At 38.7% G+C, this 15,309-nt stretch overlaps 1 protein-coding gene across 1 annotated transcript; it reads right to left on the reverse strand.

Annotated features, from left to right (window-relative positions):
• Positions 1-575: 575 nt before the first annotated feature.
• On the reverse strand, positions 576-15,058 carry SSR3 (signal sequence receptor subunit 3). The gene is made up of 5 exons (XM_036904136.2): positions 14,854-15,058; positions 13,532-13,658; positions 8,911-9,009; positions 4,215-4,346; positions 576-3,198 (listed from the first exon to the last, which is right to left on the reverse strand). The coding sequence occupies exons 1-5, from the start codon at positions 14,984-14,986 to the stop codon at positions 3,132-3,134; spliced, it is 558 nt and encodes a 185-aa protein (XP_036760031.1). The 5' UTR covers positions 14,987-15,058; the 3' UTR covers positions 576-3,131.
• Between the last annotated feature and the right edge of the window lie 251 nt (positions 15,059-15,309).

The following is a 15,309-nucleotide window of genomic DNA, read 5'->3' on the forward strand; positions in this document are numbered from 1 at the left end:
GTATGTGAATTGCTATGCTAAAAAAGTTGGGATATGAATCCAAATTCAGGATCAGTTAAGAGGCAAAGATCAGAGATACAGTGAAAACTGAGTCACTGGGCAGCTGGTTTCTAGCCACCTCCACGCAACTCTCAATCACTTAAAAAAAATCCTTCCAATCTTCAAACTTTCCTAATTCTCAATTAACTGCCCTGCTTGGGCAACCAAGGAGGTGGAAGATAAGGTCTTACAACCCAAGTAGATGTGTCTGTAGATGTGTTCCCTCTTTATCTGGACATGTCTGTGGATCCTGCCTGTCTCCAGATACAACAGTGATAGGCACGCAAACTGAAAACATAAAACCTGGGCGTGGGTGGGCAGGACAGCAGAGCAGGCTCAAACTGGCAGAGAGGCCTGACCTTCCACTCTGCAATGTAACTGCATGATGCCCAGCACAGCCACACATCTGATCAGTAACTACAAAGATACGTACTTACACGTGTTGGAAACTAAGGTAACTGTGATGTAAAATAATGTAATAAAGATAATGTGCTTATTCACATCATTTTTATAAAGAAGTCTAAGGAAAATACAAATTTTAAAAAGCAAAAGTTTAATGATACTTAATAAGCAAGATCTTTCACAAGAGTTTTGGGTACGAATCCAACATTCGTATTTCAGTGAACTTCAAACCTTGTTTTAAACTGTTCCAAGTTAGAATAATATATCAAACAGGACAAACAGTAAATTTTTGGCTAATAATAATTTGACTAAGAATAATTCCAATCTAAGATTCTTTATTAAGCTTTAAGTAAGGGAACGAAAAAGAGAGAAATGTAAAATGTTCCAACGATTTAAGGCTTTAACATAAGGAGTGTGAAAAGGAAATTTAATCACTTCAAATCCCAATTACAGCAGCACCCTTTTTATTTTACTGGTGTTGTACATGAGGCCTTTTTAACATAAGAACCCAATGGGAGGTTTTTACCAACTAAACCAGACCCAGCACATCATAATTCTATGTGCCACACAGCCATTACAGTTGATGGAGAGAGAACTGGGGAAAGGTTCTACAAGTCCCAAGACTAAAGTACTGATACAGAAACACCTAATGAGAACTGTGGAATTGTGAGTATATGCCTTAGAAACTTATGCACAGAAACTTAATCTAACAGTATGGAAACCATTATCAGAATTAAAAAACAAAATGTGCTATTGGTAAAATTCAGGACCCAAACCAAATTTTGTTTATATGCTTTTCTACAACTTAGTTTATTGGTTCAAGAAAAATTCTATTGAGAAAATTAAGCTGATGGCCCTATTTCACCATCCCATCCCAATACACTATTACCAGAATGGTGGCAATTTCCCCCATCTACACAGGCACTGCCATCTAGTGACAATTTTTTTACCTGCACCTTAAAGAGATACTTGGCCCAGCTCTGGTAATAGTTGACACTGATTGTTTGTCAAACATTGTTTTCCATTTGGTACACAAACTCCACGCCACCAATCAAACCATGGACTGGTTATTTATGTACAGAAAAAAAGTTAAAACATAATGAAAAGAAACCTTTTATGTGTTATCCAACCACTTCACAGTGAATCTCTCCTGACTTCCCCAATCATTCCATATTATCCAGTGATGTCACATGAATAATAATGCACCAAAGAAAAGCAAAGAATTTAAAACTTTCAGAAGCAATGATGAAATGCTACCCTCAGCTGAAGACAATGACGATCTGGGTAACTATGCACATGTACTCCTGCCCTTGTCTTCCTGCGAAGTTCTTGGACAGGGCCTACTAAAAATTCCAACAGCAGGCAAAGCAGAAAAAAAATTGAAGAATACTTTCTTTAAACTTACAAATGAAACAGTGAATGTTATTTGCAACATTCATCTTAAATTTAAATGTGGAAACCATAGATTAAAATTAAGATTAGGAATTGGGGATACGATCTTTCTTTTCAAGGAGTGCTTGTAGGAAATTACTGGATGTGGGCAAAAGCTAACAGAAGTATGAGCCCATATCAACTGTGATTTTACCACCTTCTAATATAGTTTAAAGAACTTCCCAAACTTTTTGAAATCATGGCACACACAGAAATGAAAATTACCTCTACACACACTGGTTTGAAAATGCAAGAGACTGCTTGCAGTTGAACCCCCAAAGGCTGAAGAGATCATTATTTTGCTCACAATCAATGGGAAACTTTTGACTAAAGGACCATATTTATGAAACTCCTAATAGGAAAACGCTGACAAGCACTAAAACTATAATTCCTTGGATAGCTCTTAGAATTCTGGAACTAAGATCACAAAAATTATTTTGGTTTATCACACATGAATATTCATTCAGGAAAGAGATTCTCTTACTGAACATTCATTCCTCTAGTGGTATGAGACCCTGGTCAAGGAAACAATGACTCCAGTCTCTTAACAGGTCAAACCAACATGGCAGGGTCAAGCTGACCTCCCTGGCCACCCAAGGCCAAAGCTATAAGCTGAACAGTGTGTACTTCAACCCCACAGGACAACTCTCAGATGCCTGAACGCTATTTTTAAGTCATTACCTTGGCTGCCTTTCCTCTTTATAAAATAACTTTTCCACAAGTTTCTCTTCCCCAAGTTGGTGACACCGTATTTTTAACTTTCAGCTATTTCAAATCACAAATTCAGAGACTTGTAAACATGAGCCTTCTGTTCAATCCCCCAAGGGAAGAGGATTTCATTCTCATATTTATGGTCCAAAATAAGTTGTAATATGTGCTTGGAACACATAGAACCAGTTATTAACTTCTCACTACTATTATAAATAATAACAGCTCAGTCCAGGTTACTGTGACCTGTGACAGATCAAGGAAACAAGTTATTTTCTCCTCTTGTGATTATAGCACACTGCGAGACATTTCTTGCCTTTTAATAAACATACTGGTACTCTGAGTTTCCCCTTCAATTAATTTAATTTCAACAATCTGTCAAAAAAGAGCCAATAAACAAATAGTGACTTACATTTTGTTGGGTTTTTCAAACCCTCAAACTCCAGACTATAAAAACGTCTTGTGTGTCTCCCACCCTGACCACCCTGCCTCTTTCCCATATACCACAGGCCACCCATAGATACAAAGCCAGGGGGTGAAGCTGATGTGGTCTACTTGGAGCCAGTAGACAGGAGGGCGATGAGGCCTGATGAAGCACTTATGGACAAAATATAGTTCCTATTAAGAACTAATGTTAAGGAAAAATTAAGAACCCAAAATTAGTTTCCAAAAAGACAAAAAGAGCCCATCCCTTGGGAATATACTGTCTCCCCGCTGGACACTCTGTATAATGACAATGATGTAGTGTCGGTAAACAATTTTTAAGACAGGAGACTATAAAGAATGAAGAACATTCACAGGACATGTGATCCAATTTAAAAAGAAAATCTAGAACACAGGATCACAAAGAAAACATCTGAATTCCATTTAACCTTCAGAAGAGCTGATCAAAGAAAATGAGGAGGAAAAAGAGACTTATTTTTTTAACCCCAAGAGCAAAGGAAAATAAGTCTCTTCTCTCTATCCGTGTTTTGGCTACAGTTGGCCTGTAAAAGCAAAGAGGTTCTCAAAGTTCGAAGCTCTTCTCAGCCTGAGGACGAGACTGTTTGGGGCAAACCACTCCAGTATTACCAGCAGATATGAGTTGGAAGGGATCTGACATTTTATTACATCACTATCTCTAACTGAGAAAATTCGCTGCACATTCCTGGGTAACACCTTTAATAAATTACCTTCGCAAGGGAAGATTCTTGCCCAAGTGCCCAATTTAAGAGCAGCCAGAAACACTGTTAAGACACTGTGAAATGTGCCTATTTACACTGGCTATCCACCCAGCCCCAAACCCCAAAATATCAGCAGATACATGGGCTTCTACCAGAGCGATCAAAGAAGGCAAGTCAGCTTTTGTTCCTTGGAACTGGTTTTAAATAGGCAGGTATACATAACCATATATGTGAGACTGCTTTATAACACTTGGCATTTATCATGAAGCCATACTTTATAAACTTAATTTTAAATCAAACCTAAAGCTCTTGTTTTAAAAATCCAGAAAGTTGCCTACAGTCACAGTGCTGTTTAATGCACTAACTCCCTGAGTAGTTGTCTTTCCACTAAAATATTCAGACAAATCAAAACCAAAACAAACTACTGTTTCCAGACTTCCAAAAAAAGAGAATCAATTTTCAAAAGGATACACTGTGGGGTTGAAATTCTTCAATATAAAGAAGGAAGCAACAATGACCAAGAGCAGGAATAGGGTGTTGTTATAGAAGATGGAAAATGTTGTAGCTTCGTAATCAGCAACTTCATTCTTCTTCCACAGGATTCTGCAGATACAGAAGCAAGTCAATCAAGTTTATGCATATGTATTGAAAAATGTAAATACCACATGGCTCTAGTTCATTCTAAGTTTTTCCTTAAGTGTTCTGGGCAGAATGTGTTTTTAGTATTAAATTCAGTCAGCAGCAGTTCCCTTTTTTCTGCTGAAAAAGGTAATTTACTCTATTGATGCTGAAAAAAATAGTTGCTGGGTATATTACCTTTTTTCCCAGGCAGCCAGGGCTTTGGAGGAAGGGACTGATAAATGGCAACTCACTTGGTTTCATCAGTAGCCAAAACAGGTATCTTTCTCTAGGTCCTTGCCTAAACAAACTCGATTGTTGGAAGCCTGATAAAAGTTTCCTTGGCTGTTGAGACTCCAGCCTACAGACTTCAGCCTTCAATATCGCAAGCCCAAGAACAAAACTAGCTGTGGCCTCACAGCAGCAGACTTGTCTGTGACTATCTTTAGCCATCTTTACTTCACTCCAAGAATCTGCTTGATTATTAGGAAGATTTTTAACTTTTTAAAAACCTATTTACTTTTTATTTAATCCATTTTACTCATTACGAGTTTATTAATTTACTAATATTTTATCAACCTCTTGTTTTACCTCTTCACATGGGCAAAAGGAAGTTCCAGGGTGCCTGTGAATAAAGAAGCCTTTATTCCTCTTGGTTAATTAAGTTTGTAAAGCAGTTTTTAAAAGGGTTAGACTGTTACCCATTAGTGGGCCATGAAATCAACTGAGCAGATCCAATGCTCAGGAAAAATAACTAAGTGGGTTGAGATCAGCATTTTTAAAAAAAATGAAATAGGAAAGAATAAAAAATTATGAAGTACATCACACACGGCAGGGTAATTACTGTTCTGTGAAACATTTTCTCGGGCATGTTTGAGTGTATCTGGTCTAAAGGGAAAATTATTTTACCATGGGTCATTATCAAAAGGGTTGAAAGCTATTGTCATGGTGCTTTATCCCAAAAAAACAGACTAATCTGGAGCCAGATGACACCCTCCATCAATCCTAAGGATAGCACTGTGGCTAACGTCATTGGTAACTGCTATGTGTCATCCACCAAGTGTTTTCTAATCCAAAATCAACAAGCTTGGCTATAAAGGACATAAATGAAGGGTATTAGCACTTTATCTTCATCATAAGAAATTTGTGGTCTCTCACATATATGCCACATTTACTTGAATCTATGGATACCATCAATTTAGTAAATCTTTGAGTTTGTAAAAAATGAAGGATATTACATTAAATGCTGTCATCAACTATAAAACAGCTTCTGATTTTAGAGACGTTTAAACATTAATTTAAAATATGTATGAGACTTGGAATTGGAGAAAATACATTATCTCATTCTAACATTGATCAAAGAAAGTACTAGCTCAGAAAGATGCATAGTTCCAACATGGGTTAATACTAGTAAACATTCAGAACAATTGTCTCTGTTTTTCAGACTCTGGCACAAGACTAAATGAAGACAGGTTCCTTAAATAAGCAACTAGCATGCCCTTTACTCAGATGATTAAATTTTCCCACCTCCATCACAGCACTTCTTCCCTGTCATGCTCTGAATCAGAGCTATCTTCAAAACAATTTTGGGGAAAGAAGTAGCCCAATCCTTCAGGTTACCCCAGCTCCCGATATGACTGTGTGTTACATCACTGTATACACAGTCAGGACTATCTGACAGCTTTCAGAACTTTTTCTAGTCCACCCATATCCTGGTTCATTTTGAAAAAATTTAGGACTCCCAAATGCCTTCATCAGCATTGGTTCTGCTGAAGAGTTTCACTGGTTGGAAATCTAGTCTGGGAGAGCACTTCCCAGGGAGTCACTTTTCCAAGGAGCACTTCTTACAAGAGAAAAGTTAGATCAAACTAAACTGTTACAATCGGATTATGCTAACAAGTTAACAGACAATCGGTAACTCAAGCAGAATAACACTCATGCCCTTAGACAAATGTTAATGAATCTCAAATTCTCCTCTGCTAATTTCCATCCTTGGATGGATGGCAAAGCAGTTTCAGTGTCATGGAGTACATATTCCAAATGATTGTAGATGGAGCTTTGAAAGGTATACATCTAGGCAAAGTGCTGATAAGTTTTCTCTTAAATCACATCTCTTAGAAGCAACCTATCTTTAAGGGAGAAAAATACCAGACCTTAATGGGAGCCTTGGTCCTAATTATCACAGAACCAAGAGAACAGACTGGGATACAACTGTATCCAGTATGAGAGAAACACAAACAGCATAAATTCCTGCTGATGACAAGAACAGAAATTGTATAATCTTCTGATACTCTGCATTTTATGTATCAGTAAGACCTCCATTTATCCTACTTTGAAAATATCTGGTCCAGGGAATGATGAAGAGGTCTCATTTCCAATTCCAACTCTGATCCAGTTGTAGTGACTAATACCAGGCTGAGGAGGATTCTGAGATAAATCCCAGGATCAGGAACAAGTGCCAGACCAAAGAAGGCCAATCTTCAGAGGGCAGTGAAGACCCACTTGCCATCTTTGATATAACTGAGCACCTAAAACCTACAGTTATAACAAGTGTTTCGAAATTGGGTAACTATGATATGCACTCCAGTTGAAGAATCACTGTAATAGTATTATAATTCAATAAAAAGGTTTAAAATGTGTTCTAGATTCTGTAACCTCTATCCCTATGTAAAAATTTGCAATCAGAAAGCTATGCAGCCAGACCTCATTGAAGCTGCTCCCTGAAAGGCCTCCAATGTCATGATTTTAATATTGTGCCTTCAATTTTATAAAGGATCCATAGGAGATAACCATTTCAATAATGTTTTAGTGCCTTTCCAAAATCACTGTAGAAGACATCATTCACTAAGTTACTCAGTGTCCCTTAAGTAAGGATCCAATTGATAAAGTCCTTCCAAGATTCAGTGCCAGGAAGTTTCTTTTCAGAAGGGCTTGCATGCTGCTTCTCAGCAGATGAAAGCTATATGACCTCAGATGCTTCCCCTGACATTTAGAAGCTCAGAGCTAAGTTTACTGCTCAATTGCTGTTGAGCACTGAGGACCTTGTTTATTCAGGTTTTCTTACTTTTAAATAGTTTTTGATCTTTTAAAATTGTATCACTTTGCAGTCTTTCTGGAGCAAAGTGAGATAAAAATTCCAATTCAAAAGTACCTTGTAGACACTGAAACTGAGTATCTATGAAAACAACCTCAACTCATGATTCTACTAAACCATCTGACAAATCTTAATCATAAGTTGACTCAATCATTCAGACTTCTGCTACTCAGACGTTACACTGTTAAGTCCTCTAAGGGCAACCAACAAGAAAAATTTGAGGTAAGGGCTAACAAATGTGGAACAGAATTGAGCAACAGGAGACAAATCAAATTTTTCTTTTTCCCAATCAGCATACCACCCAGAACTGGATGTCTCCACGGAAGCTCAAGAACAGAAATATCACCATCTATTTCTTAATTAAAGTATCAATATACAATCTTATGTTAGTTTCAAATGTACATCACAGTGGTTCAACAGTCTGTGATCAACTTATATTGTGATTGTGGAATTTTTGTGCCCTTTTATCGCCTACACCCTCCCCACCGTACCCACCCTAACCCCTCACCCTTGGTAACCATTAGTCACTTCTCAGTGGCTGTGAGTCTACTGCTGTTTTGTTTCTTCAGTTTTGCTTTGTTTTTATACTCCACAAGTAAGTGAATCATATGGTATTTGTCTTCCTCCACCTGGCTTATTTCACTGACATAGTACCTTCTAGGCCCATCCATGTTGTTGCAAATGGTAGGATTTGTTTTCTTTTTATGGCTGAATAATTCCATTGGGTATACGTACCACCTCTTCTTTATCCATTCATCTATTGAAGGACACTTAGGTTGCTTCCATATCTTGGCTACTGCAAATAGTATGGCAATAAAGGGGTGCATACATTTTTTCAAATCAGGGGTTTTGTTTTCTTTGGGTAAATTTCTAGGAGTGGAATTACTAGGTCAAATGGTATTTCTATTTTTAGTTTTCCGAGGAAGCCTCCACAGCAGTTGCACCCATTTACATTTGAGGAATAAAGTATCACCACTTTTTTAGACCCAGAGGGGTTAGGTAGTAAGCTCAAGGTTATACACTTCTCAAGTTGTAGGGCCAGCATAGGACAAAGTTCTGCAGGTTCCCAAATTTCAGAAGAGCAGTTACAGGCACAAGCTCTCAAGCCAGACTCCCTGGGTTATCATGGATTTACCACACACTAATCTATGGCCTTGGGCAAGTTATTCAAGCTTTCTGTCCCTCAGTTTCCTCAGGTGTAAAGTGGAGATAACAGTGCCTATCTCATAGCATTCATTAGAGGTACAAATGCGCTATGCACAGCACATAGAAAAGAATCTGGCAGCAATACAAACTCAAAAAGCCAATTATTATTACTCCCCTTACTATGTCTTCTATAATACCCTTTACCGACAATTCCAGTATCCACATTCTCTAAGCAGAATTCAGAAACTTTTTTTCTGCAAAGTCTCTCCATTTTTGATGACCACAAACACTTTAAATAAGGAATCAAACCTTTCATCTTTTTCCTTCCGAGACATCTTTCTATTATCAGCTTCAGAAAGTTTTCGAGTCACTTCTTTGGAAACAGCATCCTCCCTCTTCTGTGCTACTCTGGGAGGAAAAGAAAAAAAAGTCTCCATATGCTCCAGGAGTGGATATGACGCTCTCAGAAACACTCTGCAACTCATATCTTATATTGGCAACTGTATGACACTTTACATTTCAAAAAGTAAGCAGGACATAAAACCCCAATTTATTACACTATATTAGCCAAGAGAAGGAATGCAAGAAACTTCCAAGATACGGTTTATTATGTGTTTTGATTCCTATTTAAAAAGGGGTAATTTTCCAAAGTTTAGGTACTTACCATGGAAATAAGTCAAATTCTGAAAGCACAATTTAGTTTGAATCAGTGTTAATTCTTTTGTTTTAGCCTATAATTTAACTGTTCAACATGTAATTTTGAAAAGGCATTATTAGCAAACGATATATGAATCAATTCCAATAAATAACAGGAAAGAACACTAGGCTTTAAAAAAAAAAGGGAATTAACAGCTATAACATCTTAAGGTAATGCTTTTAACTCCACTCCAAAGGACAATTTCACTATAAAGAAATAATGCCAGATGGTCAGGGATCAACCATACAACTTTTAATTAAATAAACCACTGGTATAAGAGTTACACCAAAAAGAACATGGAATCAAACAGAAAAGGTTGGAACTGTTATTCAAGAAACCAGATCAGAATCTTCAATGACAAGTCAGATAAAGAAAAAAAGTTACACTCATTAAAAAAATCTATAAGGTGACCGCTAACGAAAGAGAGGATAAAATTCAAACTATGATGAAATACAAAAAGCTTCCTAAAGTTTGTGACACTTAAGTTCAGTGTGGTATATTTTCATAGTACAGGAGAAACTGATTAGAAAAAGTAGTAACTGATCACAAGCAAAATATATTACCTGCAAAGTCCCACTATGAAAATAGTCAACATGATATTGACATGTATTAAAAGTAACAGGATATGGAACACAGAGATATAAATCTATTTACTCTATGTTCAGTTAATCAATTCCTCCTTACCATGCTATATTTAGTTCTGATCAGTGTACTGAGGCAAGCTATAGTGAAATCAAGATGGACTCCTGATAAGACAGCCCAAGATCATTCAAGGCAATAGTTTTCAACTTTCTTTAACCACAAGAGCTTCTGGAATACAAATTAAGCACAAATTTTGGCTGTTTTCACCTATGTCTCCATTTCTAACTCTCATTCAACAACCAAATTAGAATTGACATTGTTAAAAAGACAACTTTAGTTTAACTAGTATTTTTATTAGTATTAGCTTCAACTAATTTTTCTACAAATTGACAACTGAAGGGAGGAAAATTGGTTTGTTTAAGAAAAACAGACAAGGAAATATGGTCTGAAACATAAAGAAAAAGGAAGCTAAGGTGGCAGACAGCTGTCTTCTTAAGAGATACTTTAGGACACTACAATGTACTTTTTCTGACAAATATCCAGCTTCACCTGACTCATTTATTATATGAAAGCTCTGCTCCAAAGAACAGAGACTCTTATCCCTGAACCTCTCTAGCAGACCAGACACTCAATAAGTATTTCCTGAACTTCACATAAGACCACTTTTTCTAAGAAAGGCCAATCGATAAGAAATGGACATCATTTACAGCAGAAACCTTTAACTGAACAGAGAAAAAAGATTTTTTCACACACACACACATACACAAACACCCCCCTACCTCATCAGGATGCTAGGACACAGGAATAAACTATTTTCAAAAGAGTTGGCTATCTTCTAGCATCTTTAGTACTAGTACTCAATCATCTGTCCACAGGACAAGTCTTCCTGAAGAGAATGAACCAAATTAACTGATTAATTTCTCCTCTAGGTCTAAATTCTATGTTCACCTAATAGAGGCATAACAGCCTGTTAGGTTTACTACAACTCAAGAAGCCTTACCCTCTCTCTTAGGGATCTTGGCAAATGAACATCACTCAGTGCTGAAAACTCTAAAACAAAACAAAAGGCCACTCCTATAGCCTAGCATTTAGCCAACTGAGATAACCCATAAAATCAACTGTCTTTCTTCTGTTATTTTATTATGTCAGTATATCAGAATTTTCCCAGAATTAAAAAAAAAACACAAAAATACCATCTCTTTAATTTCTTAAAATAAAAACATCTTTGCAAACATTTTTTTAAGTCACACCACCTTTAAAAAACAATTACTAAGGGTTCTCTCACTCCCAACCTCCCCAACACTGCACACATTTATTATGTGCCAGACATTATGCTTAATAGGTCACACATCATTATGTTTAATCCTCACAATCTATGAGGTGCCATGAGTATCCGTATTTTATAACTCAGGATCTGAAGTCTAGAAAGGTAAGATGTATGCCTAAGGCTATCTATAGGTTTAAGAGCGGCAGAGCTCAGGCTGGAATCCAGACTGTCAGCTCCATTTTCTGCTACCACCACCACCTACCCTCATTCACCAACTGCCTGGGTCTTTGATCCTTAACCATCTTGCAAATCTGCAGGAGTTTCTATGTCAGTGGCAACACCTAATATTAAACCAAAACTATGACCAAAAAAATTCCACTCTCAAGAAATCTGTTAGGCCATAAGTCCTTGAAATTTTACTTAACTAAATGTAACATTAACTGTAGTAAAGGATATAAAACAGAAGACATGACAGTTGCCCTGAAAAAGCCTAAAGTAGAAATGAGAAGATACAAAGAACATGACTTTGACTCCAAAAAGGTGAATGAACAATGCATGCAGAACAAGTGAAAAATCCCAAGTTCCAGAAAAACTGAGTCTCGAGGGGATCATCACAAATGAGTGGGTTGTGTAAGACACCCACTTCTGAGGGCCTCACTATCCAGAGGGCCACACCTCAGCAGCAAGGCTGCCCAGAAGAGCAGAGGCCAAGATGGGCTGCATCCTGGAATGGCATTTCGCAAAGAGGCCTGCCATGCAGACAGAGCACAAGGATGACCTGATGACTGGGCTGGTTTAGCAGAAGCGCAGTCACACACAACCCGAGTTCCTATCATCCAGAACAATGGTAGAGAAGCTATTGAGGCTCCTTTCAGCCACTAAGGCAGTTTCTGGCCTCCTTACAATAAATCCCTGTGGAGATCTTCTCAACATCTCTCTATTCCTTGTCACCAGAAAGAGCCTAACACAGGAACAAATCTAGGGAAAGAGCAGAGAGCACAAGTCACTTGCAAAGGATGACAAAAGATGAGTCAGAACAGCCAAGGCCCAATCCTAAAAGAGGAGGCCAGACTGGTAGGAGGTAGACGATTTGCATTCCAGGACCCTAAAATTTGAACTTAATACACTTAGAAAAGATAAGGCCATGTTGCATTAAGAGAGTGACATGATAAAAATGATGGCAAATGAAGATGACTACATGTTCTGCATCTTATAAGACAAGGATAATACCCATACCTCACATGGAAATGTAAGAATTACGTAGAGTAACATGCTTTACAGAGTGCATGGCAGGGAGGGCCATGAACTTTTGTGTTAAGGTTGCAGACTGCTCAAGTAATCTGAGAGAAAACCATATCCAAATTAGAGTGGGAATTGTGCAAATGAAAAGACAATGTGCACACAAAGCATGCTGGTACTTCATTCACCAACTGCCTGGGTCTTTGATCCTTAACCATCTTGCAAATCTGCAGGAGTTTCTATGTCAGTGGCAACACCTAATATTAACCCAAAACTATGACCAAAAAAATTCCACTCTCAAGAAATCTGTTAATCAAAATTCTAACTGCCTTTAAGAAAGCACTTCCAAATGCAGGACCAAGAAGGCTACACTGAGGAAGCAGAGAAATATCCTGCTATCCTGAATGGAACATCAGAGTGCGGCATAAAAGCAGCTTCAAAGGACACCTCTGCCAATTAAACATTAATTTATAGCTCCTTCCCATGAGGATCATGGCACTGTGAAATAATGTTACTATCATTCTTTAAATCTAGAATACCCCCCTTTTTTAAGCTTTATGAAACCAGAGTATATAACTGCTTGTAATTAATGTATAAATATATTGTTGTGAGCTGTGATTGTACTTCTTACAAAGGCTATTGTTAAAATAATGACATATTTTATATGTGATCTTAAGGTAGAGGAAATCTGGTAATCTTTTACATTTTCATATACTCACAAAAAAAAGTGTAATTAGCATTACAAATGTCAGTTTAATTTCAAAAAAACAACACTTCTTTCACATCCAAAAATAGTAGATGGAAAGCCCAGAACAATTCTTTCCAGAAAGAATTCCATTTGGCTTCTGAAATGTTAATTTATTTATAAGTGAGTTTGTTTTTCTGATAAAACCCATGATTAAGGCTGTGTTTAAGTGTTCTAACAGCCTCAAAAACCTACTTCTATAGCAGTGTCACAAGTATTGTCTCTGCTTCAATTAGTGAATAATTATTCACAGCACTAATGTGCCTTCCCTCCAAAATATATTTACATATATAGCTCAAATGAATGCTTACTGAAACCTATACACACAAATGGTCTTTAAGAGGACATCCTACTATGCAAAAATGCAATATGTAATACATACTTTGAGAAATATACTTACTTGTGCTTGAGAACAAATTTCACATTTTTGTATGCAAAGGCTACCAAGTAAGTGCTTACTAGGGTCATCACACTATACAGAACAGCAGACTGAATAAGATCCATATGCCATATTCTCCAATACAACCCTGAATTAAGACAAAAGGGAGGGGGCACAAAAGGGAACAAAAATATTACCACCCAGTTACAAGGGCGTGCTGAGTTAGTTAATCAGAGATAAGGCCGGTAAAATACAGCCTGTGTTACAGAATCCAACATAGTATGAGGATCTTCAGAAGCAGGATATCCAATATAAAATTACAATCTCAAACTCTTCCAGTTCAGAACACTTGAAAAACATAATCTTCCCATTACCAGTCCAGATGAGATGTCTGCTTCTCCTAAAGTGACAACTCGGGCTCAACAAAATCACAATTCAGAGTTCAAATTTCATTCATGCTAACTCTAAGCACAGGCCATTCTAAAACACCACGTGCAGTCCCAACACAGTTTATATGCTGACGTGGCTGTTATCTGATATCCAGGCGGTACTGTGCGCGCAGGGCTCCACACCACGTTAACTGTCCGATGGGTTTTATAAGGCCGAAGGATAAAATAAATCTGGATTTATCTTGTTTACTTTTTTCACAACAGTGCAGTTCTGTGAGGGTCAGGAGATACAAATTCGGGAAGCCGGGCTCGAAAAACAACTCGGCCAAGTCTGCAAGGTTGTTCGACCCAAGTGAGAATTCTAAAATCGCCCTAATAGGATTATTAAAAAGTTGAAACAAGGTAGATCGAGAGCCCTTGGCACTGGTTCAACTCGCGCATCCAATTAGGAAATGATGTATGTGAAGCAGTTCATGTAAAGCTAACACTTCTAATTCATCGTGACAGCACATGGGAGCCTGTCCCTCAACCCAATTCATTAGTTTCCCAAAAATAAGTAATTGTAAAGTGTAAAATCTCGTATGGCAAAACCACAGTTGTGGCCGAGGGGGAAAGACAGCAGGCTATATGCATGAGTGCTAACACAAGATCTTAACCCGGTACTTTCTTAAAATACAGATTTGGGGCCGCCGTCCCACACCTAGAGGCTCACAATATCCGGGGGCGGGGCCCGGGAACAAGCGTACTTTTTAAAAGCACCACAAGTGACTTTCCTTGATGACCCCCCACCACCACCTTAAATGAGAACACTGAGACCCACAGAGGCTACATGCATTCCCCGACCTCGGGGCGAGCTGGCGACAGCGCGGGCCTAGCGGTGCCCCGACCCCGCCACGTCTCCTCCCTGCCCGAGCCGCCCCCGGCCTTCTCCGCTCGCCTGCTCCCAGCGCTTACAGATGGGGATGGCGGACACGATGAAGGCGTTCCCGAAGAAGAGTGCGGAGGACTTGGCCGATAGGTTGCGGCTGAAATCCTGCAGAAGCAGGTCCTCCTCTGACTGCTGCTTGGAACCTCCTTTGGGAGCCATGGTAGAGCTGCAGCCGGCAGCCAGGAAGGCAGCGCAGGGGCCAAGCTGGGCCGAGACCTCTGGCCCCGCCCCCACGACCGCCGTATCCGATAACGACCCGTCACCGCTGCGCGCAGAGGCGGGACCCGGAGCGGCCGGGAGCAAACTTCCCCAGGATTGGCCAGCCTGGCACAGCTACGTTTGTGATTGGGCTAGCGGGCCAGACTTCCGGATTCCTGGCAAGCCAATTGACTGGTCGACTTGAAAGAGAAGGCAGGGATTTGTAGTTTAGTGGGTGCCTTTTAAAAAAAAAAATGAACGGAACTTTATTGACATGCTACTTC

Source organism: Manis pentadactyla, chromosome 1 (assembly GCF_030020395.1).
Source record: "Manis pentadactyla isolate mManPen7 chromosome 1, mManPen7.hap1, whole genome shotgun sequence".
In the NCBI taxonomy this organism is placed as follows: Eukaryota; Metazoa; Chordata; class Mammalia; order Pholidota; family Manidae; genus Manis; species Manis pentadactyla.

Excerpts from the sequence above, each read along its gene's own strand:
- SSR3 (XM_036904136.2), bottom strand. The coding sequence starts at position 14,986 with ATGGCTCCCAAAGGAGGTTCCAAGCAGCAGTCAGAGGAGGACCTGCTT. Across the intron at positions 4,347-8,910 it reads CGGAAGGAAAAAGATGAAAG|AATCCTGTGGAAGAAGAATG; the intron begins GTTTGATTCCTT and ends CTGTATCTGCAG. Across the intron at positions 3,199-4,214 it reads AAGAATTTCAACCCCACAGT|GAACTATATTTTGTCCATAA; the intron begins GTATCCTTTTGA and ends AGTTCTTAATAG.